Raw genomic sequence first — 27,783 nt, forward strand, 5'->3', positions numbered from 1 at the left:
TATAGCCGGGGTAGCTCGGGGGTGGTGGGGTGCGATCGGCTATGGCGGGAGCCGTGGGGCTCGGGCCGCTGGCCCTGCTCCTGCTGGCCGCCTCGGCCTCGCCTCGCTACACCCCGGACTGGGAGAGCCTGGACGCGCGGCCGCTGCCCCCCTGGTTCGACGAGGCCAAGTTCGGCGTGTTCGTGCACTGGGGCGTGTACTCGGTGCCGGCCTGGGGCAGCGAGTGGTTCTGGTATTTCTGGCAGGGCGAAAAAGTCCCCAAATACGAAAATTTCATGCGCCAGAACTACCCTCCCGGCTTCTCCTACGCCGACTTCGGACCCCAGTTCGAGGCTAAGTTCTACAACCCCCAAAAGTGGGCGGAGCTCTTCGAGGCGGCGGGAGCCAGGTGAGACCCGCAGGGGAGCAATCCCATCCCACCGGTGGAAGCTGAAGCGGACCCAGAGAGGGATGGGAGCGGAGAGGCGGGGGAGGAGCCGGAACCCAGGATGGCCGAATTCGAACCCAGGACCTGCTAGGGCTGCTTCGCTAAGCCATTCCTCCTCCCACCCGGAGAGCTGAAAGATCTAGGGAGGGGCTCCCGATCAGTGTTTATTTAAATCCAGTCTTCACCCCTGATATCTCCGACATTATTTATATAATGTGGCTGTCTGAAATCTTTTTTTTTTATTTTCTGCTTTTATCTTTTTCTTATCCCCTAATCATTATTTTTTATCCTTTTCTTATTAATGAGAGAATCTAAGTATCTTTCCCCATTTGAATCCCCAACGCTTAGAACAGTGTCTTGAACATAGTAGGCGCCTAATAAATGTTTATTGACAGGATTTATAGCCGGGATCAAACCGTAACTAGATTTGAATTTAACATATTTATGACTCTTAAGTTAAGGAATCTATCCGCTATTTTGTATCCCGGGATAGCAAGAAGCATTGAGAGGGAAAGGCCTTACGAGGAGTTAGCTCGCCCATTGTTGGGAGTAGGAATTGTTTCATTGACATACATACCCGTGCATCCAGGGCCATCACACCAGTGCTGACATTACTAGGTCAGCAATCCGTTTGACCTCTTTAAACCTCATTTTCTTCGTCTGTAAAATGAACAGTTCAGCTGTGTCACCTTGGCCAAATCATTTAACTTCCTCCCAGAACTTGTTTCCTCTTGACCTCTGAGGCCCGTTAGGGTTCTCTATACACCTATTTTGTTTGTAGGTATTTTGAATGTTGTGTCCCTGATTAAATTGGTCTTTTAATTATTATTATTAAAGCTTTTTATTTACAAAATATATGCGTGGGTAATTTTTCAACACTGACAATTGCAAAACCTTTTGTTCCAAAATTTCCTTCCACCCACCTCCTCCCCTAGCTGGCAGGTAGTCCAATACATATTAAATATGTTAAAATCCATGTTAAATCCAATATATATATATATATATATATATATATATATATAGTTATCTTGCTGGACAAGAAAAATCAGATCAAGAAGGAAGAAAAAGAAAAACTGAGAAAGAAAACACAATGCAAGCAAATAACAGAGAGAGGGAGAATGCTATGTTGTGTCCCACATTCTGTTCCCACATTCTCTTGGTGTAGGTGGCTCCCTTCATCACTGAACAAGTGGAACTGGTTTGAATCATCTCCTTGAAGAGAGCCACCTCCATCCCTGATTAAATGGTAAACAGCTTACCATAGAGCCTGGGTTTTCTCTTCCTTATATCCCCAACTCATGTAGTAGACACTTAACAAATGCTTTGTTGTCTTGTACCTATCCTTAATGGATACTGGGCTGTTCTCAGTTTCTCAGTCCTATGGATACTATTAAACAAAAGAAATGTGCAATTCAGAAAGTTCCTCCTGAAATATAGTAAAATCACTTTGGGGTCCCCCCAAAAAATGAGTTAGCTGCTAGGACTATCTAATCCAGCTTGAGTGACTTCAGTGAACACCTGGGGAAACTGACAAATTTTGTACGTTAATATAATAGAAGCTTAACCACTACACTCCTGTCAGATTGGCTAGAATGACAGGGAAAGATAATGCAGAATGTTGGAGGGGATGTGGGAAAACAGGGACACTGATACATTGTTGGTGGAATTGTGAATACACCCAGCCATTTTGGAGAATGATTTGGAATTATGCTCAAAAAGTTATCAAACTGTGCATACCCTTTGACCCAGCAGTGCTACTACTGGGCTTGTATCCCAAAGAGATTAAAGAAGGGAAAGGGACCTGTAAGTGAAAGAAGGTTTGTGGCAGCCCTCCTTATAGTGGCCAGAAACTGGAAACTGAGTGGATGCCCATCAATTGGAGAATGGCTGAATAAATTATGGTATATGAATGTTATGGAATATTATTGTTCTGTAAGAAATGATCAGCAGGATGATTTCAGAAAGGCCTGGAGAGACTTACATGAACTGATGCTGAGTGAAATGAGCAGAACCAGGAGATCATTGTATATTTCAACAACAATACTATATGATGATCAATTCTTATGAGATGAACCAAATCAGTTCCAATAGAGCAGCAATGAACTGAACCAGCTACACTCAGCGAAAGAACTCTGGGAGACGACTATGAACCCCTACATAGAATTCCCAATCCCTCTAATTTTGTTTGCCTGCATTTTGGATTTCTTTCACAGGCTAAATGTACACCATTTCAAAGTCTGATTCTTTTTGTACAGCAAAATAACTGTTTGGACACGTATACATATCTTGTATTTAATTTATACTTTAACATATTTAACATGTATTAGTCAACCTGCCATCTGGGGGTGAGGAGGGAGGAGAAAAATTGAAACAGAAGGTTTGACAATTGTCTATGTTGTAAAATTACTCATGCATATATCTGGTAAATAAAAATTATTAAAATATAAAATATATATATAATAGAAGCTATAATATTTTGGATAGAGTGTATTTTGGCTTTTATTTTTTTATTTTTTATTTTTTATCTTTTGACCAGGATACAAATCTAAAATGAGATTTACATAGGAATATTGATTTGGATATGTGGAACAAAATCTGATGGCACTCACTTCACAGGGTTATTGTGAGGTTCTAATGGGAAAATGCATGTAAAATGTCAGCTGTTGTTATTCTCAGCTTTAGAAATAAGATTCTTTGTGTCCTGGACCTCTTGGCAAATTTGTTGAAGACTATGTTACACAACTCAAGAGTCATATTTTTAGATTCCTAAGGCCAGAGAACAAACAGCTATTTTACTAGTGGTCTCTTCAATTGTTTGGATTTAATTTACTTTAAGAAGCACTTATTAAGCACCTACCTAGTGCCAGGCATTGGTGCCAGAACCTGGGGATACAAAGGCAAAAATACAACAGCCCCCTGCCCTCAGGGAGCTTTTATTTTACAGAAGCAGTATGTACACAGTTGAGTAAATGTAGAAAAATTTGAGCACAGGAAGAAAGCATTGACAGCAAGGTTTTGATTTCCACAGATATGTGGTCCTGACCAGCAAACACCATGAAGGCTATACACTCTGGCCCAGTAATACAGCTTGGAACTGGAATTCTAAGGATGTAGGGCCCCACCGGGATCTGGTGGGTGAATTGAGACCTTTCCTCCGAAAGAAGTAAGTATGTTTGTTGTTTATTCAATTCCATTTTCTTGGCATTCAATCACTTAGACATTTCCTCAGCTAGTGCTCTTTGTCTTTCCAAGTAACTAGGAATAATCTGCAAAGCAGTTGCATAGTAATAACATTGTTCCATCCTGGCTCTGCTAGTTTGATATTTAGCAATTTATTCAAAGCTCAGTATGACCAGGTTCTAGTTGGCAATTGTCTGGTGAATAGCAACTGCCCAAAATAAATCATCATATCTGTGTCAGCTTAGGAAGGAATCCATTGAACTGGGGGTTTCTCTGGTCCTGGGATCATGTTTGAGACATGGTGTGAGACAATATTTCTAGAAAAGATCTGAGATTTTAGTGAACTGTAAGCTCACTGTGTATCAGTTTCTTACGACAGCTAAAAGTGCTAATACAGTCTTAGGTAGAAGGCTGCCTTCCACAGAGTGGATGACCCCCTCCTCAGAGGTCTTTTAGCACAGGCTAAATGACCACTTACTTGTTGGCTAAATCATGGTGGAACTTCTTTTCACAGATGGTGTTGAAGAGTCCTTCTGAGTTTCCAGTTTTGTGATTCTGATTGGACAATTGCCAATCACTTGACTCTCCATTTAAACCTCTAGGTTTTGCCCCACTATACCCTTTCAAACCTGAACACCTCTTCATACCTTTGATCCTGAATTAAAGAAAAATTCAGATTTGAGTTGCAAAGGGTGGGGCTGGTGGAGTTTCCTTTTGAGTTTGAGAAATTACTTCTTGCAGCATTAGAAATTCCCAACTTATGAACAGAAGTTTTGCAAGGGTCAATGCTGAAAAATTACCCATGCATATATCTTATAAATAAAAAGGTATAATAAAAAAATTAAAAAAAAAAAGAAATCCCCAACTTAGTATTTACATGCATTGGAAAAGATAAACACCATTAAAAAAAAAAAAAAAAAAGAAAAAAGAAAAATTCCCAACTTAGATCTGAGTCTTTATGCGGGATATATGTATCAGTCGTTATTGTGTTAGAAATTAACACCTTGTTATTAATGAAAATAGTTTTGACCTTATGTATATCCCAAAAAGGGAGTGGGATGGAGAAGTCCAAATATCTAAGCTATTTAAACTAATGAAGGGTAAGAACAGTTTACAAAAGATTCTCTAAGGTAGAACTAACCCCATCTTAGCTATCTTTTTGGAAGTCATTTGTAAATAAGGAACAGAAGCATTTTTTTCTGAAGCCTAGAGAGCAAAAAAGGGTGAGAATAAGTTGTGAAGAAAGGAAAAACTGGAATAAGAGTGGGATGGTAGGGAAGGGGGATTTGGGGCAAGGTTAAAATCCTAAAGAAGGCAGCAGAGGTGTTTGCACAAGTTGGGGGAAAAAAAGTTCCCAATTGATTTATCTCCATAGTTTAAGGTACTTTCACCTCTGAGAAATGATTCAGATTTCAGCAAATCCTCTGGAGTTGACCTTTGCCATAGAGTATTTACCCATGGGGCTGGAGACCACTTTGACCTTTAAGAATATAGCAAGACAGCATGTGGTCTGTCCATTGATTATCCCTTGACACACCACAACCTAATCTTGGTTTTAACTACTCTATTTCTTTAGTGATATATTTTAATCCACTTCTTTGTAATTCAAAGCAGTCTTTAAAGTCTATAATAAATATTTGTTGCTGATAAATTGAATCCCTCTTATGAAACTAATAAAAATGAATATTTCTGCACTCCAAAGAAAGTGAAATTTCTTTTGAATTCCAATTTTCCATTTGTCAGCTTCACACTACATAATGCATATATGAAAGTCCTATTATTTGTTGGTGTTTTTTTTTTAATTTTCTTTTGCTCTTATTGATCATTTGGAACTTTCTTCACAGGAAAAACAAAAGAACATGGTTAGATGAAAATACCATTTTATTACAATATTGAGAGTTCTCAGTGGTTTTTTAAAATATAGTTGCCTTTTAAGTTTTTGTTGATGGTCTGGCAATTGTTATGGCTTAAAAATGAAGTTCACACTAGCAGATTGTCATGTACCATATAAGAAATATACTTCCTTCCTTTATACATACTTTGTCCCACAATAAATATTTCTTGACTAAGTTTTGGGACATTATACAAGAAATTAGCTATTGGTTCAGAGACATTTTGATGGGATGTTCTAATTAGTGTTTTTCTGTAGAAAGGTATTTAGAGTGGGTAGAAGATAGAAGATTGGACTTCTGGAAAAATAGGACATGAAAATACATTGTCTCTGAACACTTTTGATGAGAAGGCTAAAACCACCATGGCAGTGAAGGAAAAGAATTAGTGACAAGACAGCATTTATTTCTAGATAACGGTGCCTTGGTTTACACAGTGGCTTCAGTTACAATTCTGAATAAATTGAGGTAGTAAGTTCTAAAAATAATTTCTAGTTCATTTTTAAAATACTTTTTAGTGGAGCAAACATATCAAAGAAAAATGTTCAATTTAATAAAAAAATTTACTCAATATTTAATTTGTACAAGAGATATAGATATGATCAACTCATATTTATGACTAGCACTTTCCAGTTTGTCAGGCTGTCTCTCAAGCTTAAATCATAATATATAAATTATGTGTGATTACTATTTGTTTTTTTAAGTGGCCTCTTAAAAATTCTTTGAGGGGGCCGTTAGGTGGCACAGTGGATAGAGCACCAGCCCTGAATTCAGGAGGACCTGAGTTCAAATCTGGTCTCAGACATTTAACACTTCCTGGCTGTGTGACCTGGGCAAGTCACTTAACCCCGACTGCCTCAAGGGGAAAAAAATTCCTTGAGATGATTCTCTTTACTGCTTCATATTTTTTAGACATATCCATTATGGACTGTACCACTCACTCCTGGAATGGTTTCATCCCTTGTATGTGCTTGACAAGAAAAACAACTTTACCACCCAGAGTTTTGTCCAGGCCAAGGTCCTACCAGAAATGGTTGATCTTGTGAATAGGTAAGAACTTCTCTGACCTTGAGTTTTTATTCTCTATAAAAATCGGGTTATTGAATTTATACTACTATTCCCATTTCATGGGGTTTTGTACCCCTAAGGGGCTAGAGAAACAGAAGGTACAAGCATTTATTTTTATTGCTTCAAAAATATTCTCTCTGGGGACAGGCATTCCACTGAGCTCTTACCAAGAGGTAAGATCAAGGTCTTCCTATACTCCAAGCAACCAATAAGTTCCATGAAGTTTAAAGGCTAGAGTAAGCTCTATAACACTGCTCTGAAAATGGGTTCAGAAAGTACATTCTGTGGTTGCAAAGGCCCTCTCTTTTTTTTCTTGTCAACTATGTCACTTTCTTGGGGTAGGGGTCTTTCAGTGAAGAGCTTGCTTCCCAAAGCAGAAGGCGTCTACTTGAGAGTGTCTTAGAGTCCTCAGAGATGAAGCAGTTTAACAGGGCTAATCTAGTCTAGGGGAAGGACTTGAACCCAAGTTCTTGACTCCAAAGGAGCTCTCTCTACACTGCTCCTCTGCAAGCTCCTTGACCTCTGTGGTTTCAGCCTTGTGAAGCAAGGAGAATAGTCCAGTCAGTGTTCAGCTTCCAGCATGTTACCCTTCCATGTGTCCTTCAGGTACAAACCTGACCTGATCTGGTCTGATGGAGAATGGGAAGCCCCTGACACTTACTGGAATTCCACCGAGTTCCTCGCCTGGCTGTACAATGACAGCCCTGTAAAGGTGGGTGACTGGTTAATGACTGGTTGTGACAGCAGAAGGTTGAGTGAGCTAGGGCCTGGAACCAAACAAAGCCTTCCTTCTCCTCCATGACTGGTCAGGAGAGAAAAGAATTCTGGGTGGGGAACTAAGGAAGCTTGGAGGAATGCAGAATGAAGCATGCTACTGTGGGGATGTTTTGTGGGACTGGAGGAAGAGTAAGAAATCAAGTTCCTGTACCATTGTACTTGGTGATGTTGAAAAGAATTGCTCCCTAACATGGAGTCTTAGGTGACAGCCCGAGCAGCCCTTTAGACCTGGAGCGGATCACCGGATGTGCTGAGGATTAGTAATGTAAATACAAGTTCATTTTAGCCAGTGATGTTTTATACAGAGCCTACTGTTCACATGCGTATTGATAAGACAGTTTAGTAGGAGAACTAAATCACATGCACACACTATAATACAATATAGTCTATATGATCCATGAATACAGGATGGATTCCAGTAGGTCTAAGAGAAAGCTATAAAGATAGCTAATGCACTGGATGCCCTGGGCTAAATCTAACAAAATGGAATTAAGAGGGCTGAATTTCAAGTCTTCACTTGGGGACAAAATGTCATCTTCACCAATGTAAGATGGGGAAAGGGAAGAATAAACAATTGTTCTGAAACCAGCCTGCAGATTCAGCGAACTATAAATTCCACATGAGTCAGCAATGTGAGGTGAGAGAAGAAAAAGATAATGGGATCTTGAGTTACATGAAGAAGGGCTGAGTTTCCAAGAATAGAGAAGTAATAATCCTTCTCTTTGGTCTTCTGACCTCATCTGGAGGAACACGTTCAATTCTGGCCCCCACAGCTTAAGAAGAGCAAGGATAAGCTAGCTAGAGTACAGGAACAGGAACATAGCAAGGATGATATAGGGCTGTGCATCCTTGTCATGTGAGGACCATTTATCTTTACTTAACAGAATACATTTCTGAATTGCAAAGCCAGCCAAGAAAACCTGGTCAATTTTCTTTTTTTGGCTGAGGCAATGGGGGTTAAGTGACTTGCCCAGGGTCACACAGCTAGGAAGTGTTAAGTGTCTGAGATCAGATTTGAACTCGGGTCCTCCTGACTTCAGGACTGGTGCTCTCTCCACTGCGCCCCCTAGCTGCCCCTCTCAATTTTCTTTTATAACTATAGGCAAAAGAATCCATGTGGCTTTATCCCTTTCTTTTAGAATCAAATCGTGGTCAATGATCGATGGGGCAAGGGCAGTCCCTGTAATCATGGGGGTTACCTTACATGTTGGGATAAGTATAAGCCAGCTACTCTTCCAAAAGGCAAATGGGAGATGTGCACCACCCTTGATAAGAAAGCCTGGGGATATCGCCGAACAATGGAGAGCAGAGATGTCATGACTGATTTGGAAATCATTTCGGTAAGATCTTTGACTTTGGTCTTCTGAACAGGGGTGGAGAGAAGGAGGAATAGGGAGAAGACAGTAGGAGTCAGGAGACAAGGGTTTGGGCCTTAGCTACATGATCTCTTCCTTGAGGGTGCTTTTTCATCTGTGCAATTAGGAGATTGGACTAGCTCACCCTGTATTATGAGTTCTAAGGGTTTTCCCTGTTCCGACGTTCTTTGTTCCAAGAGTCTTCCCAACTCTGACATTCTGAATTCTCAGAACTCTAAGAGTCTTCTTCTGGATTCTGACACCGTCTTCTCCATGGAGGCTTTTCTGACCCTCTGTTCTTCCTTCCAAACTTCTCTGTATTTCTGCATATTGAATTGATTCATTTTTGATTCATGATGAATCAATATCTTTATCTTCCCCATTGTAATGACTCTATGAATTGGTATCATTCTTTTTTTTCCCTTTTTTTTTTTTCTGGATGCAATTAAGTGACTTGCCTAGAGTCACACAACTAGTAAGTATCTTGAGGCCGGATGTGAATTCAGATCCTCCCAAGTTTAGAACCTGTGCTCTATCCTGATTTCAGAGCCTTGTGCTCTAGCCAGTGCACCACCTAGCTGTCTCTATTCTTTTTCCTTCTTGTATTGCCAGTACCTATCACAGTACTTGGTATATAGTAAGAGTCTGAAAAATATTTAATGGGTTTACTTGGTCTCTTCCAGCTTAGAAGGTATATGTTCCAAAAATCCTTCTAGCCCGGATGTGAAAGGACCTTTTGTCTACGAATCTCATCTCCACCATCTGAAAGACCTAAGAAACAGAGAATGTGTCCGTGGCTGTTTGGTTGTTGTGGGTGAACATTTATGAGTTTCTGAGCAGTGTTCCCAGTATCACTATTAATTAGTGAGGCACTTCACTGTTTCTTTATTGTTTCTTTCTTCTTTCCAGGAATTAATTGAAGTTGTGTCCTTTGGTGGCAATTATCTGATCAATGTTGGGCCAACGAGAGATGGTATCATTCCCCCTATTTTTGAAGAAAGACTCCGTTCTGTAGGGAGCTGGTTGAGCATCAATGGAGAAGGGATCTATGCTTCTAACCCATGGAGAGTGCAAATGGAGAAAAACACCACCACTGCATGGTAAGCAGCCTTCCTTTGCATTTGGGAGTCACTAGGTGAGGATCTCTGGATCCAGATGTTGCTTACTATTTACCCTATAACCGATAGTCTCCCTGAGTTCCCCTGAAATTTTCAGAAGCTTCCTGATTCTCCTCAGGTTGAATCCTTCTGTCCATTAAGAATTAAGCAAATCCTATCATCTTGCTCTAATTCAAGACTTCTTGGCCTTTTTGTACTATAGATATATTTGGCAGTGCAGTGAAATCTCTGAATCCCTTCTAAGAAAAATGATTTTAAATGTGAAACGTACAATACCACAGATTTCAGAGAAAACCAAGTATGTTATAATGAACATGATTTTTTTTCCTATCCAAATTTACACACTCTTTATGAACTACATTTGGGGTACATGAACTCCAGGTACAGTTACTTCTCTAATGCAAACCTTAATAAAAATTTTTCTAGGTAGTGATAGCCTTGAGCTAGAAGTTATAACTGTAAAGATGATAGGCAAAAAGAGGCTCCAGAAAAGATGCTATGGGGGGGGGGGGGAAGACATTGGACTGGAAGTCAAGAGATCTGGGTTTTTGTGGTTCAGCTTTGCCATTAACTCTATAAAAACAATCTCTGTGTTCTGTAATCTAAAACTGCCATGGTCTTCATAACTTGCAAGCACCCTAAGTAATCACAAAACATCAACAAGTGCTTGTCACAAAGGGAAATTGTGAACCTTTGAGCCTTCTATAGAACCATTCTTAGCTCTCTCTTTTTTTTTTTTCAAATGAGGAAATGGCAGACTCAGAAGTAAAATGACTTTTCTCAAGGCTACCTTTTTATTACTTTATTATTATTATTAATCTACAGATGCTTTGGGTCCACATAGGTCTTCTGTCATGCTTTTGGCAGGTTCTTTCCCCATCCCAACCCATCCTTAAATGGTTCTGATTGGTGAAATAGCACCTTACTCAGCAGGGGACAGAGTACTGGCTTGGGAGCAGAGGACCACTTAGGTTGAGATCCTACCTGGGTTTCCTTTTTCTCTTATGTAAAATGCCTCTGAAGTCCATTTCCAGCACTCTCTAGGATCCCAAGATACTCTATCTATTAAAAGATAGTCTAATATTTAACACATATTGGTCAACCTGCCATCTGGGGAGGGGGGAGGAGGGGAAAAATTAGAACAAAAGGTTTGGCAATTGGCAATGCTGTAAAATTACCCATGCATATATCTGGTAAATAAAAACTATTTTAAAAAATAGTCTAGTAGCTTCTCTTCAACAATGAGATGAACCAAATCAGTTCCAATTGTTTAATAATGAAGAGAACCAGCTACACCCAGAGAAAGAACTGTGGGAAATGAGTGTGGTCCACAACATAGCATTTCCACTCCTTCTGTTTTTGTCCACTTGCATTTTTGTTTTCCTTCTAAATCCGATTTTTCTTGTGCAGCAAAATAACTGTATGGATATGTATACATATATTGCATTCAACATATACTTTAACATATTTAAAATAATATGGGTCTACCTGCCATCTGGGGGAAGGATGGGGGGAAGGAGGGGAAAAGTTGGAACAGAAGATTTTGCAATTGTTAATGCTGAAAAATTACCCATGCACATATCTCATGAATAAAAAGCTATAAATTTTTTAAAAAGAGAGAGATAGTCTACCTTATATTCATTTGATGAATTGCTGAATAAATTGATTAAGATGGAAGGAAAATCATAAAGAGAATGCTACCAGCTATTAAATTCAAAAGGATTTCCCAAGTTCTAGATATTCATCTAGATATAAGACTAATCAATGGAAATAGATTCTCATAGGTTACTTTAAAGGTGAAGGCTGCCCACTTGAATAAGTCTGTGGTGGCTGTTTTCTACAGGTACACCACAAAGAAATCTGCTGTGTATGCATTCTTCACCTCTTGGCCACAAAATAGAGTGGTACAGCTGAACTCCCCTATCCCAACAGAAAGCACAAAGGTAAGCAATCTTCCATGTTGCCTGTTATGATAGAAAGTTCCCTCTCACTGTGAAAACATTAGCCAGGTCCAAAAATCCTCTAAAAGCAGAGACATCACATTCATGTTCCTGCCCACAATCTGAGAAGATTACTACATAGATGATGTTCCTCTGTGATTTTTTTTAGGCATTGTTCACAATGTTTTTCTTCTTCCACATGAGAAATCACCTTACCCCACTCATTTGCAGAGCTCAAATTTGATGGATTTGATGTTTTTCTCCTTTTTTCCTTTTAAAAAATATTAACAATGGCTCTCTGGGAGGGAAGGAACTGGAGTGGGAGTGAGGAGCAGGAGAAAAGCAATATAAAAACAGAATATAAACATTTATTTTAAAAAAGAAAGTTCCTATTTTCAAGGAATTTATTTTCTTTAGGGAAAGATAACATCTACACAACAAATAACTAAATAGAAAATGTTATTTTTTTTTTTTAAAAAGCTTTCATCCTGCCCAGACAGTAAAGAGATATTACAAAGTCATGGCAATGTGAACAATTTTAAGATCAAGATGAATCCTCCTCAAAGGGCTAAAAACACCAGGCTAGAAAATAATTGGAGCCAAAACCAAGTCTTCAGACAATAAGTCTTTTGCCCTTCATAATATATATCACTAATTCTCTGTAGCCCTCTCTGAGGCTCAGTCCTTTTGCCTGTGTGAAGACAATGGAGCATGTAGTTTAATATCCTTCCATACACGTTGGCTCAGAGTTTTAGAGCTAGTTATATATAAAATGGTCAGATCTTTTTTATTCTTTTCTTCTTTCTTCCTAGGTGACAATGTTGGGAGTCCCAAAGTTGTTGAAGTGGTCAGAAAGCTCAATGGGTAAGGGTCTCATCATTGCTCTGCCTGAATTCTCCCCAAATATTGCAAATATGAAAATCTGGACCCTCAAATTACAAGATGTGCACTGAGGCGCTGTATCCAAGGATAAAACACCTGTAACTCTGTCATTTTGATTTTTGCTCCTAGGACAGAACACTATAATAATTGACTCCATCCTTATTCCAAAGAAAAATTTTCTGATCCATCTTAATCAAAGGACAGTGCACCCTGTTTGACTTCAGTGGGTGCCTGTCATTTATAAGCCTTCCTCAGCAAAAGAACAATCTTTCAGGAGGGAGATCTCAGTGTATCCCTGATCTTACCCAGGTGGAAATTGGTTAGGATGAAAGTCTCCTTTTTTTCTTTTTCCCCTACTCCTCCATATTTTCACTGTGATAGCTGTGATGTAAGTAAGGGTCAGGCACTAGAAGATGGAAGGAAATGGAACAGGTTTGGCAAAATAATGCTGAGTTTGTTGATTTGGTGTCAGCTGCTAGTTAAAGAAACTTTGTCTAGGGTGAGCCAAAGACTGAAGAAGTGGGGATCCCAGTAAAATGTAACACTGAACAAACAGGGTCCAGCTAGTGGGCAATGTTTGTGAATACAGCAGCACTTCTCCAGGAAGACAAGAAGAAGATGGCATCCCTGCTTCTTAGACTTATGCCAACATCAATGATGACTACATCAGAGAACCCCAAGTGTAACTCTAAACAATGTGGGAATGGAGTTGATTGACAGTTTCATCTTTGAAGGATGCAAGTATGTCCAGGAAAGTGGCATTCTGGCAGCCCTTCTCTATAAAGCAGTCCTTATTTTAAATTATTTATATATTATATATATAAAACTATAAATATAAATTAAATATATTAAAAACCAAGTTTGTTCATGCAGAGAACTAGAATAGGACAGTCTTTAGTTCCTGTTTCTCCATGCTGAAAATTCTACATGAAAGAAACCTAGGATTCCTGCTGCCTTGGACTGGGAAAAGGATAAGAAAGGACACTTAGTGATATCATATGGTGGAGGATTTGCTTTTGTTTGCATTCCAATCTAGAAAGCATTATTGGCACCATGACTTGTTAACTTTTGTTTCAAAATGTGGAATGAAAGAACAAATACAATGTCAGGTTTTTGTCCTGTTCTTTATAGGTGAATTTTTTGACAACTGTGAAAAAATAAAAGTTTTTTTCCATTTAAAAAGGATGTTGTGTAGTTAATTTTGCCCAGCAGGCCCCTGTCTGGCTTTTCAGAAATCACTCTGTGCAAGAGATTTTCAGTGTGTCCCCCAAACTCAATAGTAAAGTCAGAATTCTAATGTTGGACAATGCAAAATGACCTGTCAGGAGACAGGAACATTAGGTCCTAGTCAACCATTTTGGAGAGCAATCTAGAATTATGCCCAAAGTATTAAACTGCTGTACACTTTGATCCAGCCCTACTTCTATTTGGTCTATTTCCAAAGATGATTAGAGAAAATGAAAAGAATTTATATGTTCTAAAATATTTATAGCAACTTTCTGTGGTGGCAAGGAACTAGAAATTGTGGGCATGCCCACCAATTGGGCAATGACTGTGATGGAATACTATGGTGCTAAACAATGAGCTCATTTACTTTAGAAAAACATGCATTGAGTTGTATGAAAAAATGAAAAGTGAAGTGAGCAGGACTAAGAAAATATTGTATACAGTAACAACAATATTTTTGTGGGTTTTTAATTAGGAAGTAATTGAGATTAAGCACACAGTCACACAGCTAGTAAGTGTCTGACTGCCTTCTTTGAACTCAGATCCTCCTGACTCCAGGGTCAGTGATTTATCCACTATACCACCTGGCTACCCCTAGAAATATTGTTTTAAGAACAACTTTGAATGACTAGGTCATTTTGACTATTATAAATATTCAAATGAACTATAAAGGATATATGAAAGAAAATACTATCTGCACACAGAAGAACTGATAAATACATAGGTATTAGAATGTATATATGTATATAATTATTTTATATACACACATACACACACAAAGAAGAAAAAGAAGGAGGAGGAGGAGGAGGAAAAGGAGGAGGAGGAGAAGGAGAAGGAGGAGGAAAAGGAGGAGGAGGAGAAGGAGGAGGAAGAAGAGGAGGAGGAGGAGGAGGAAGAAGAGGAGGAGGAGGAGGAGGAAGAAGAGGAGGAGGAGGAGGAGGAGGAGGAGGAGAGGAGGAGGAGGAGGAAGAGGAGGAGAAGGAGGAAGAAGAGGAGGAGGAGGAGGAGAAAGAGGAGGAAGAAGAGGAGGAGGAGGAGGAAGAAGAGAGGAGGAGGAGCAAGAAGAGGAGGAGGAGGAGGAGGAGGAAGAAGAAGAGGAGGAGGAGGAAGAAGAGGAGGAGGAGGAGGAGGAGGAAGAAGAGGAGGAGGAGGAGGAGGAAGAAGAGGAGGAGGAGGAGGAGAAAGAGGAGCAGGAGGAAGAGGAGGAGGAAGAAGAGGAGGAGGAGGAGGAGGAGGAGAAATTGTGGCAATAGGGAAAGCTCATTTCCAGAGAGGGCTCACTTGATTTTGCTCTACCTCAGTTTCCTCATCTATAAAAATGAGCATCATAATAAAAACATCCCAGTATTGTTTGAAGGATCAAATAAAACAATCTTTGTAAAGAATTCTGCAAACCTGAAAACCATATATAAATGCTACCCATTATTACTGCTTAACCATTGTAACTTTATACCTCAAAAGACCCCAGAAAGTGTCTTAGCACTGGGGACATATGAAAACTGAAAGACAGCCCTGCTCTTAAAGAGCTCACAATCTAATGTAGGCGACAAGATGCAAATGACTACAAACCCACAAGATACATACAGTGTGTATGAGGATGGATTCTGATGGAAGTGGAAATCTTCAACATAAAGAAGATCCAACTCACTTCCAGTTGATCAATGATGGACAGAAATAACTACACCCAGAGAAGGAACACTGGGAAGTGAATGTAACTTGTTAGCACTACTGTCTATGTACCCAGGTTACTTATACCTTCGGAAGCTAATAATTAATGTGCAACAAGAAAATCGGATTTACACACATATATTGTATCGAGGTTATATTGTAACACATGTAAAATGTATGGGATTACCTGCCATGGGGGGAGGGAGTGGAGGGAGGGAGGGGATAATTTGGAAAAATGAATAAAAATATATATATATATATTATATATAAGATTTTAGCTAGACAACTGGCAAAGTAAAAATGCCTGGAAGTGGGAAATAAAGTGATCTTTTATATATGTCGCAGGAAATAGGGAAATATCATTAGATCCCCAGAGAAATAGAAGAGGAAAATATCAGAAGACTGGAAATGTAAGAAGAAATCAAGTTATGAAGGCTTGTAAAACCTAAACAAGAGAGCACTTACAGCTTGGAAATAGAGAGCGTTAGAAATCAAGGCTTAACAAAACAGCTGTATGGACATGTATAAATATATTGTATTTAACTTATACTTTAACATATTTAACATGTATTGGTCAACCTGCCATCTGGGGGAGGGGGTGGGGAAAGGAGGGGGAAAATTGGAACAAAAGGCATGGCAATTGTCAGTGCTGTAAAAGTACCCATGCATATATCTGGTAAATAAAAAGCTATTTAAAAAAAAAAAAAAGAAAGAAAAAAGAAACCTAAACAAGAAATTTTATATTTGATTCTGGAATTAACAGGGAGCTTATGCCTCCACTATTGCAATAGATTTATTGCTATGTCTCCCCGCCTCAAACCTCTCCTCCCTATTATCACAGTCCATCCTCCACTCCACTATGATTGTGAGCTTTCTAAATCAAAGATCTGACTGCCACTTTCCTCTACTCAATGGCTCCCTGTTGCCTCCAGGGTCAAAATACAAAACCATCTGCTTGGTTTTTAAAGCCTTTCACCAATGGTCACCTTGCTCATTTTTCTAATCTTCTTAGACTTGACCCTCCTCTAAGTAGTTTATGGTCAAGCAACACTAGTTTTCTTTTTGTTCCTCACACACAATACTCCATCTCCCAACTGCATGACTTTTCACTGCTGTCACGCAGGCATGGAGTGATCTTCATTCTGCCTCTCCATCCTGCCTTCTCTGGCTTCCTTCAGGATTCCCCTCAACTTGTACTTTTTCCAAGGAGTCCTCACTTCCCCAATCTTTGCACACTCCTCCAATGCTAGTGGCCTCCCTCCCTTCACTGACCATCTCCATTTTATCCTCCTATATTTTGTCTGTACATAATTGTTTCTATGCTGTCTCCTCCATTTAAATGTCAGTTCCTTGAGAGCATAGATTGTTTTTTTTTATGTTTATTTTGTTTTGTTTGTATCCCCAACCCTTAGCAGAGTGTACATAACAAGCACTTAAGCATTTGTGGACATGACTTGACATTTGAATGCTTTTCCCTTTCTATTTCTTTTTTTTTAACTTAAATTTTTTATTAAAAATCTCTTTTCTCTTTTAATCTCTTGATTATTTCCCTGAAGCCTGCAAGCACACCCATGTAAAAGCCCTTTACTTGATCCCTGCTCAATATAGTCCTATAGCCCTCTTCACCTTCACAGCTATAACTTCTAGAAAAAGTGATTTACAATCATTGATTTATAATCCCTTCTTTTCCCCTCATTCTTTTTCAAACCCTTTGCAATCTGGCTTCTGACTTCATCAGTCAAATAAAACTGTTCTCTCCAAAACTGCCGGTGATCTCTTAATTGCCAGATCTAATGGCCCTTTTTCTCATCCCTGGAGCTTCTTGATCTCTCCCAAGGAAGTCTCTCTTTTCTCCTGAAAATCCTGTCCTTTTTAGATATTCAGGACGATGCATTTTTCTGGCTCTCCTCTTAATTGTCTCAATCACCTTAATATCCTCTGCTTCATATTTGTCCCGTGCTGCTCTTGTTCCTCTTCTCTCCTACTTAGTCTTTCTTTGATCTTTTCAGTTCCTGTAAGCTTAATTATGATCTCTATAAAGATGATTCTCAGAACTATTTATCCGGCCCTAACCACTCTGCTGACCTCCAGATTTACATCACCAAATCAGGTGTCTGAAACTGCACACCCTTGAGACATTGCTAGCTCTACGTGACAAATGCTAAACTAACCATTATCTTTCCTCCTCCTACACACTTTCCCCTCTTCCCAATTTCTTGATTAACAATTTCCCCAAACAAGTTACAACTTTGCTGTCTTCCTTGATCCTCCCATCATACTCATTTCACATAACCAAACCATTATAAAGTCTCACTATTCCTATATTTACAGCATCCCTCCAATAGATCCCCTCCTTTCTATATACACTGCCACAGCCCTGGTTCAAGGCCCCATCACCTTAAATCAAACCAATAAGCTTTTATTAAGTGCCTGATATGTTCCAGACACAATATTAAGGACTTTGTTGTTTAGTCATTTTAACCACTCTGACTCTTCATAACCCCATTTGGGATTTTCTTGGCAGAAATACTGGAGTGGTTTGCCATTTCCTTCTCCAGCTCATTGGCAGATGAGGAAACTAAGACAAACAGGATAAAGTGACTTGCCTAGGGTCACACAACTAATAAGTGTCTGAGGTCAGATTTGAACTCAGTAAAAGGAGTCGTCCTGATTCTAGGCTGAGGATGCTAAGCACTAACCTAGTTGCCCTACAGCAGTGTTTTGCATACCTTAAAGAACTATACAAATTCTTAGTAATTGTTTGCATGTTGCCTCTCCTGTTGAATTATTAGCTCCTTGAAAGTAAGAGCCTCCCCCCTTTTTTGGCTTTTTTTTTTCAATACCCATAGTCCTTAGCACAATAGCTGGCACATAGTACTCCCTTAATATTTATAAACATGACTTTTGCATATGAAGGCATCTTCATCTCTTATTTTTTTTTTTTTTTTAAAGAAACATCTATTTTATCCTCCTATTTCCCGTTGGAGAAAAAAGAAGAAAAAATTGTCTTGAGGAGCAGCTAGGTGGCGCAGTGGATAGAGAACAGTGTCAGACACATAGTAGATGCTTATTAAATGTTTATTAACTGATTTACCGAAAGTCAAAATATTAGTAATTGTCTATAACTAGATTTGAACTTTGGCCTTTCTGATTTTCAAGTTCAGAACTCAATCCACTGCTTTGTATCTCCTAGGAGCAACAAACATTCATTGAGGACTTTCTGTGAGTTAAAAGGCAAATCTCCTGGATTGTTTCTTTGTATTGCTTTCCACTGTGACTAACTCAATGCATGACACAGAGAGGGTTAGACTGTAGGCAATTCCTTTCAGTAAAATGAATGGGTTAGGACTTACCTGGACAAGTCACTTAATTACCTGTCTCCCCCACTTAGTAATGCCTCCTGGAAAATGAAGAGGTCTGACTGGATGATCTCTGAGGTCCATTAGAGTTGTTCATATGTATATATCCTTTTAGTATACATATTGTCTGGTGTCTATATGCCATGTAGTAACCCATTGTCTGCCCATTAAATCGAAATTTTCCTAGGGACTGGCTTTTGCCATTAGCACGTGTAGACATTTAATAACTGCATTGTTGCCTTGAATCAACAAACAGGTATTCAATTCCTGGTAGGTACTATACTATTCTCAGTTATAGAGAAGTAATGTGCCATTCAGACAGCTTCTTCTAAAATTGAGTAAAATCACTTTGGACAGCCACAAAACAGCTGCCCGGCACTACCTAGACCAGGTAGAGTGACTTCAGTGACTGGGGAAACTGATCAATTTTGTGATCTAGAAGTTAGTGAACTGAAAATTTATAATATTTTGGATAGGATGTATTTTGGTTTCTTCTTTTGGTCTGTTGTTCAGAATGTAATTATTTTTCTATTTTTAAATTTTTTAAATTTTTATTAAAGCTTTTTATTTACAAAACATATGTATGGGAAATTTTTCAACATCGTCCCTTGCAAAACTTTTTGTTCCAAATTTTCCTCTCCTTTCCCTCACCCTCTCCCCTAGATGGCAATAGTCCAATATATGTTAAATATGTTAAAATATATGTTAAATCCAATATATGTATACATAGTTATCTTGCTGCACAAGAAAAATCGGATCAAGAAGGGAAAAAAACTGAGAAAGAAAACAAAATGCAAGCAAACAGAAAAAGGGAGAATGTTATGTTATGGTCCACACTCAGTTCCCATGTTCCTCTCTCGGGATGTAGATGGCTCTTTTCATCACTGAACAATTAGAACTGGTTTGAATCATCTCTTTGTTGAAGAGGGCCACATCCATCAGAATTGATCATTGTATAGTCTTCTTGTTGCTGTATATAATGATTTCCTGGTTTTGCTCATTTCACTCAGCATCAGTTCATGTAAGTCTCTCCAGACTTCTCCGAAATCATCCTGCTGGTTGTTTCTTACAGAGCAATAATATTCCATAGCATTCCTATATTATAATTTACCCAATCATTCTCCAATTGATGGACATCCACTCAGTTTCCAATTTCTTGCCATTACAAAAAGGGCTGCCATAAACATTTTTGCACATACAGGTCCCTTTCCCTCCTTTAAGATCTCTTTGGGATATAAGCCCAGTAGAAACACTGCTGGGTCAAAGGGTATGCACATTTTGATAAATTTTTGAGCATAATTCCAAATTGTTCTCCAGAATGGTTGGATCCATTCACAGTTCCACCAACAACGTATCAGTGTCCCAGTTTTCCCACATTCCCCCAACATTCTTCATTATCTTTTCCTGTCATCTTAGCTAATCTGAAAGGTATAGTGGTATCTCAAAGTTGTCTTAATTTGCATTTCTTTGATTAATAATGACTTGGAGCATCTTTTCATTTGACTAGAAATAGTTTCAATTTCTTCATCTAAAAATTGTCTGTTAATATCCTTTGATCATTTATCAATTGGAGAATGATTTGAATTCTTTTAAACTTGAGTCAATTCTTTATATATTTTTGAAATGAAGCCTTTATCAGAACTTTTGAATATAAAAATGTTTTCCTAGTCTATTGCTTCCCTTCTAATCTTGTTTGCATTAGTTTTTTTTATACAAAAAATGTTTAACTTAATATAATCAAAATTATCTATCTTGAGATCAATAATGATCTCTATTTTTATTTTGGTCACAAATTCCTTCCTCCTCCACAGGTCTGAGAGGTTTGCCTCAATGTACTCACCCAGCTCAGGACACTTCACTCCTCCCTCCTTTCTCTGGAACTAAAGAAAGATTAGATTTTTGAGTTGAGAGTGAGATATGGGAATTCAAAAACTGAAGTCTTTTTTCTTCTGAGTTTGGGTAATTCCCAACTTGAATCTAGGTCTAATATATCAGTGGTTCTCAAATTTTTAATTTTAGAATTCCTTTATACTCTTAAAAAATTTTGAGGACCTCCACAAGAAGTTTTTAAGTGAAATATATATATATAAAGAGAGAGAGAGAAAGACAGGAAAAGAGTCAGAGAATCATAGAAAGAGACAAAGAGAGAGAGAGAGAGAGAGAGAGAGAGAGAAAGAGAGAGAGAGAGAGAGAGAGAGAGAGAGAGAGAGAGAGAGAGAGAGAGAGAGAAGAGAGAGAGAGAGACAGAGAGAGAGAGAGAGAGAGAGAGAGAGAGAGAGAGAGAGAGAGAGAGAGAGAGAGAGAGAGACTATATTACAAATTAAATATCTTAGTATTATTATGAAAATGGGTTTGACCTTATGGATACCTTGAAATCCAAACACTGAGCTTTTTAAACTAATTGAGGGGGAGAGCCGATTTCCTTCCCCCAGTGTCGCCTTCCCTGCGTGCCCCTCTGCGACAACCATGTCGCTCGGCGAGACCGGTCCCGCCGTGGCCTCGGTGCCCAACGGAGAGTGCGGCAGCCCGTCGGCTCGGCCGGGAGGGAACCGAGTGACGGTGGTGTTGGGCGCGCAGTGGGGCGACGAGGGCAAAGGGAAGGTGGTGGATCTGCTGGCGCAGGACGCCGACATCGTTTGCCGCTGCCAGGGAGGAAACAATGCTGGCCATACAGTTGTTGTGGATTCTGTGGAATATGATTTTCATCTCCTACCAAGTGGGATCATCAATCCAAATGTCACTGCGTTCATTGGAAATGGTGTGGTAATTCATCTACCAGGATTATTTGAAGAAGCAGAGAAAAATGTGCAAAAGGGAAAAGGTCTTGAAGGTTGGGAAAAAAGGCTTATAATTTCTGACAGAGCTCATATTGTATTTGACTTCCATCAAGCAGCAGATGGCATTCAAGAACAACAGAGACAGGAGCAAGCTGGAAAGAATTTGGGTACTACAAAAAAGGGAATTGGCCCAGTTTATTCCTCTAAAGCTTCTCGAAGTGGACTCAGGATGTGTGATCTTGTTTCGGACTTTGATGGCTTCTCTGAGAGGTTCAAAGTTTTAGCTAATCAGTATAAATCTATATATCCCACTTTGGAAATTGATATTGAAGATGAATTACAAAAACTCAAGGGCTATATGGAAAGAATTAAGCCAATGGTAAGAGATGGAGTTTATTTTCTCTATGAGGCTCTTCATGGCCCTCCAAAGAAAATTTTGGTAGAAGGTGCAAATGCAGCTCTGCTTGATATTGATTTTGGTACTTATCCTTTTGTGACTTCTTCAAATTGTACTGTTGGAGGTGTTTGCACAGTTTGGGTATGCCTCCTCAGAACGTGGGTGAGGTATATGGAGTTGTTAAAGCATATACAACTAGAGTTGGAATTGGAGCCTTTCCAACAGAACAGAACAACGAAATTGGGGAGTTATTACAGACCCGAGGTAGAGAATTTGGTGTGACCACTGGAAGAAAAAGAAGGTGTGGCTGGTTGGATCTTGTTTTGCTCAAATATGCTCATATGATTAATGGATTTACTGCATTGGCTCTTACCAAATTGGATATTTTGGACGTGTTTACAGAAATAAAAGTTGGAGTTGCCTACAAATTAGATGGTGAAATTATACCTCATTTTCCAGCAAACCAGGAAGTCTTAAATAAAGTTGAAGTACAATATAAAACTCTCCCAGGATGGAATACAGACATATCAAATGCAAGGACATTTAAAGATCTCCCTGTCAATGCACAGAATTATGTTCAATTTATTCAAGATGAGCTTCAAATTCCAGTTAAATGGATTGGTGTAGGAAAATCCAGAGAATCAATGATTCAGCTCTTTTAAGGACTGCTGATACAGTGAAGAAGCACACTCCTCCCTCCTAAAAGGAAGAGAAAAAAAAAAAAAGAAAGACTGCTTATTCTCAAACATTTTATTTTAAATCTGCAAAGCCAAGGATATGGACACTGAATGGAGAAAAGTCCTACAGTTGTTTTCAGATTTTAGGATCAATGGCTGCTTTGGAAAGAAACTTTGGCATATTCCATTGTCAGCTTTCTTTAGCTGGCATAACTGCCAGATTGTTTTTGCTCCTGCTGCTCATGGTGCCACATTTTCTTTTAATGTTTAGTCATAATATAGTCCGCATTTTTAAAAAATCTAATGTAGAGAGCTCCTTCAAATGTATTTAATTTTCATCATTGTCCCTGTGCTGTCATTGGTGTTATTCACAAATCTTAGATGGTAAGAACAATTAATGCAGTTTTGCACAAATACTTTTACATTCTGATCATTCAAATTCTGTTATTGTAATCTTTGCTGTTAGAGTAAATGATTAAAGAAAGAAGGTTCAGGTCACTTTTGTAATGCTGTAAATTCTTTTTAAATTGTGAGCTGTTTCTTTTGTTCAGAGACTATTGCCAGATTGAATTTTGGGGGCATGCACAGGTTCTTTAATTTGTATAGACAGCATGGAGAACTTGATTTCTGTGAATTATTTAATACTTTGAACATTTAATTGGTCAACAGATAAGAGTTACCCTCGAAAGTTTGCTTATTGTAAAAAGTTCATTTATGATAATTAAAGAACTAGTCTGAAAAAAAAAAATAAATAAATAAATAAATAAACTAATTGAGGGAGGGGACAGGCAGGTGGGGAAGTGGAGAGAGCACCAGGCCTGAAGTCAGGAGGACCCAAGTTCAAATCTTATATCAGACACTTAATACTTCCTAGCTGTGTGATCCTGGGCAAATCACTTAACCCCAATTACCTCAGCAAAAAAAAAAAAATAATAATAATAATAATAATAATAATAATAATAATTTAATTTCATGGAGGGCAAGCTCTATGTAGAGAGAAGTCTGTCTATATCATGGAGACCCCATCTTATCTATTGTATATTGTATATTGTATTGTAAATAGAAAGGAATAGAAATATTTTCTTAAAGCCTGGAAAGCACTACAGTAAGACAATTAGCTGGAAAGAAAGGAAAGACTAGGATGAGAATAGAAGTTACAGCCTTTAGGAAGGTAGGATAAATGATGGAACAGATTGGAAAAACATTTGTGACTTGGTATACTTGCTGTCAAACTTTACTATACACTCTAGAGTGCAGGGTCACATATTTATGGGACACATAATACTACTAACTATTTTCTAATGGAATCCCTCCAATGATGCAGATCTCAGCATATTCTCTGCAATTAATCTTTGCCACAGAATAACCAGTCATGTGCTATGGGGCCTTCCACTTGACCTTGAATAGGATAGCAGTAGAGCACATAGTTTGTTCATTAATTATCTCTGAGACACCATATGTCATCACTTCATTTTGTTTTTAACTCTTGTGTTTCTTTGGTGAGTTCCTTTAAGCCACTTCTTTATAATTCAAGAAAACCCATGAAACAAATCCTATAATAAATAACTGTTGCTTCTGTGAAACTCAATAAAATTCTTATTTCTGCACTGCAAGGAAACTGAGATTTATACTGGATTTTAATTCCCTATTTGTTAGTCCTACATTATATAATATAATGTCATGCTATTGATGTTTTTAAAGTCTTTAAAAATATTCCATGTAGATGATTCTCTTTACTGCTTCATCTTTTTAAGGAATATTTATTATGGATCCTACCACTCACTCTTGGAATGGATTCATCCCTTCTATCTGCTTAACAACCCAGAATTTTGTTGAGACCAAGGTCTTGCCAGAGCTTCGTGATCTTGTGAACAGGTAAGAACTTTTTTAACCTTCAGTTTTCATCTTCTGCAAAATTGGGTTATTGCATTTATTTTACTGTTTCTCTCTCATAGGCCTTTATAAGCTTAAAGTGCTAGAAAAATGAAAGGTACAAGCAGCTTTTTATTGCTTGAAAATTACCGTATTAGGGGACAATTATTCCTCTGAGATCTTAGTGCAGCCTTATTAAAGGGCAAAGGCAAGGTCTTCCTATGCCTCCAAAGGACCAATAATTTCTATGGAGTGAAGGGCTAGAATGAGCCAGATAATACTGCCCTGGGAATGGGTTCAGAGAGGAGCATTCTGTGCTTTTAAAGGCCCCCTCTTTTTTTCTTGCCAAGTATGTCACTCCCTTGGAGTAGGGATCTCCCAGGGATGAGTTTACTTCCCAAAGCAGAGCACATCTACTTAGAGATTGTCTGAGGATCCTCAGAGATGAAGCTGCTTAGCAGGTTCACATTGCCAGTCTGTCCAGGGGTAGGACTTAAACCCAGGTCTTCATGACTCCAAAGGAGCCCTCTGACCATTACTCCATACTGCCCTTCTACATGGTTTCACCTCTGGGAGGCAAGGAGAATAGTCTAGTCCCAGTGTTCCAGTCGAGGGCAGTAAGACGCAAACAGTGAAATTCCTTGCTTGAGATTACATGGTGCTTCATAAATATTTGAGCCAGCTCTGGACCCTAGGTCTCTTGCCTACTGGTCCGTGGCTAGGTCCCCTAGACCCCATTGCTGCTCCACATTGTAAAGACTCGTCTAGCATGTTACCCTTCCATTTGTCCATGCAAACCTTGATAGAATTTGTTCTAAGTGTGTGACAGCCCTAACTAGGGGCTCTAGCCTTAAAAATGACCATGGAAATGGCTCAAAGGCAGGATGATTTGGAGGAGAATACATTAGATTGGAAGCCAAGAGATCTGGGTTTTTGAAGCTCAGTTTTCCCACTGATTCTATAAAAAAAGACTTTTCTAGGAAGAAGGGAAGGAATCAAAGAAAGAGAAGGAAGAAGAAAGAGGAAAAGGGCTGAATTAAACAATCACCTGGGTCCTCAGTCTTAAAGTCCTGTGACATTCATAGCTTCCAAGTCACATTAGGCCACTGGAAAGCATCATCAAGCCTTTGCCTCACAGGGAACTTGTAAACCCTTAATGGTCTCTACAGAGCCATTTTCAGCTCTCTCGAAAAGCTGCCATGGAAACTCAGGATGAGCAGTCTCTCTTCATTTCCTACCTGAGGCCACTGGATGAGAAAGCAACACCCTTGCTTTCTGCCCTTGTTTCAGAACTCTTCGTTCAACTGTTCTTTTCCCAAAAGGAGAAAGGTGTTTAAATTAGAGCCCATGAAAGAAGAAGTGGGAGTAGAGTTGGATAGAGGATAATGATCTTTAACATTTATGCCATACTTTAGATCCTCTGTCCTTTTGCAGGATGGATGAGTAGTTTAAAAAAAAAAAAATCATCCCTATTTTCAAATGAAGAAACTGAGACTCAGAGGACTAAAGGATATCCAAGCAATGACAGAACTGGGCTTGAACTCCCATCTGACTCCAACTCTTTCCCCTTCCAGCTCACACCCATTTATTGTTTTTAATCTACAAATGTCTTTTCAAATGGATCTTATGTCATGCTTCTAGGGATTTCCCCCTCAGAGAAGTGGGTTATTTGGTGAAATAGTGCCCCTATTCATCACTGTGGAACAGGGGATGGAGTGCTGGCTCTGGGTTGAACTCCCACCTGAAACTTATGACAGAGGTGACCTTTGACAAATCCCAATTGACAACTTCTCTTTTTTCATCTGCCAAAGCCTCTAAGGTCCCTTTCCAGCTTTCTTCATAGAATCCCAAGATGTTCTGGCCATCAAGTAACAGGAAATACTTGCTAAGTTCCACCTTATATTCACCTGGTGAGATGCCAGATAAATTGATTGAAAAGAAAGGGCCATGTTTGGGGGGGAGGGGGGAAGCAGAAAGAGAATATTACCGGCTCCTAAATTCCAAGGGATTTCCCAAGTTCTAGGTGCATGACAGGAACTGAATCCAAATAATGGACTCATTCATGGGAACGTACTCTGATGGGATAGTGTTTCATGGGTATTTCATTCTGTAGGTATATCACAAAGGAATCTGCTGTGTATGCTTTCTTCAACTCATGGCCACAGGATGGAGTGCTAGAGCTGGCCTGTCCTGGGCCAACAGAAAAGATAAGAGTAAGGAATCTTATTCCATCCTGGTTTATAGAAAGAGTTCTTCCACCTTGGAGAATTAGCCAAATCCAAGAATCCTCTGCAGAACAAGGATTGTTCTGAGGATCAAATGAAATAACATATAAAGTACTACATCAATTCCAGATATTATTTCTTTAGATAGCACAGTCTTAAGTGCAGATGATTTTAATTCTAGAATCAGCCATGAACTTACAATGTAGCCTAGGACAGATAAATTCTCTTCTCTGAGGCTCAATCTCCTTCTCTATCTGATGAGGAGAATGGACAAGATAATATTTAATATACCTCCCCACTCTGATTCAGTCTTAGAGCTGATTATACATAATGGTCATGTCTTGTTCATTCTTTTAAAAATATCTTCCTAGGTGACAATGGTGGGAATCCCAGGGTTGTTGAAGTGGTCCCAAGGTTCAATGGGTAAGGGTCTCATCATTTCCCTGCCACAACTCCCCCTAGGTAGTGCAAACATGAACATTTGGACCTTCAAACTACAGGAAGTGCAGTGAGGCACTGGCAAGAGACAGCACAGCAATGTCTGTGACCCTTTGACATTTTGATTTTTGCTGCTAAGGCAAGAACTTTGCAATAAATTGACTGACTCCACCCTTAGAAATTTTCTGATCCATTTTAATCATAGGAAATGCATTCTACTTGATCTTAGTGGCACTTTTAACTTTTAAACCAGCATTTAATTTATAAGGTAGTGTGAAAGGAAGATTCTTCAAGAGGGACAACACAGTATATCTTTGACTTTACCCCTAGAGTTAGCCATATTCATAATGGACATCTTCCTCTTTTGTCTTTGTCCCTTGGATCCCTCCATTATGAGAGAAATGACAGTTCAAATTTGTAAATAAGGGTTAGGCATTCAGAAATAAAAGGAAGTAGAACAAGTTTGGCCAAGTAGAGGGATCCTTGCTGCTTTGGAGTGGGAAGGAG

General features: G+C 39.0%; 2 protein-coding genes across 5 annotated transcripts; both read left to right on the forward strand.

Annotated features, from left to right (window-relative positions):
• Positions 1–26,798, forward strand: LOC141563991 (tissue alpha-L-fucosidase-like). Of its 4 annotated transcripts, XR_012488553.1 has the most exons (9): positions 1–388; positions 3,456–3,590; positions 6,409–6,546; positions 7,171–7,276; positions 8,481–8,681; positions 9,606–9,796; positions 11,658–11,757; positions 24,496–24,616; positions 26,727–26,798. XR_012488553.1 is itself a non-coding variant. In XM_074305860.1 (8 exons), the coding sequence occupies exons 1-7, from the start codon at positions 42–44 to the stop codon at positions 24,575–24,577; spliced, it is 1,200 nt and encodes a 399-aa protein (XP_074161961.1). In that variant the 5' UTR covers positions 1–41; the 3' UTR covers positions 24,578–24,616; positions 26,727–26,798. The 4 variants fall into 4 exon arrangements, 3 of the variants coding, with proteins under 3 accessions (XP_074161961.1, XP_074161960.1, XP_074161962.1); XM_074305860.1 differs by lacking the exon at positions 11,658–11,757; XM_074305859.1 differs by lacking the exons at positions 24,496–24,616; positions 26,727–26,798 and adding an exon at positions 12,567–13,818.
• On the forward strand, positions 21,300–23,509 carry LOC141563990 (adenylosuccinate synthetase isozyme 2-like). The gene is given in 2 exon segments (XM_074305858.1): positions 21,300–22,197; positions 22,200–23,509. Coding segments are annotated over 2 exon segments (1,368 nt in total). The 5' UTR covers positions 21,300–21,356; the 3' UTR covers positions 22,727–23,509.
• Positions 26,799–27,783: the final 985 nt, after the last annotated feature.

Source organism: Sminthopsis crassicaudata, chromosome 3 (genome assembly GCF_048593235.1).
Source record: "Sminthopsis crassicaudata isolate SCR6 chromosome 3, ASM4859323v1, whole genome shotgun sequence".
Classification (NCBI taxonomy): Eukaryota; Metazoa; Chordata; class Mammalia; order Dasyuromorphia; family Dasyuridae; genus Sminthopsis; species Sminthopsis crassicaudata.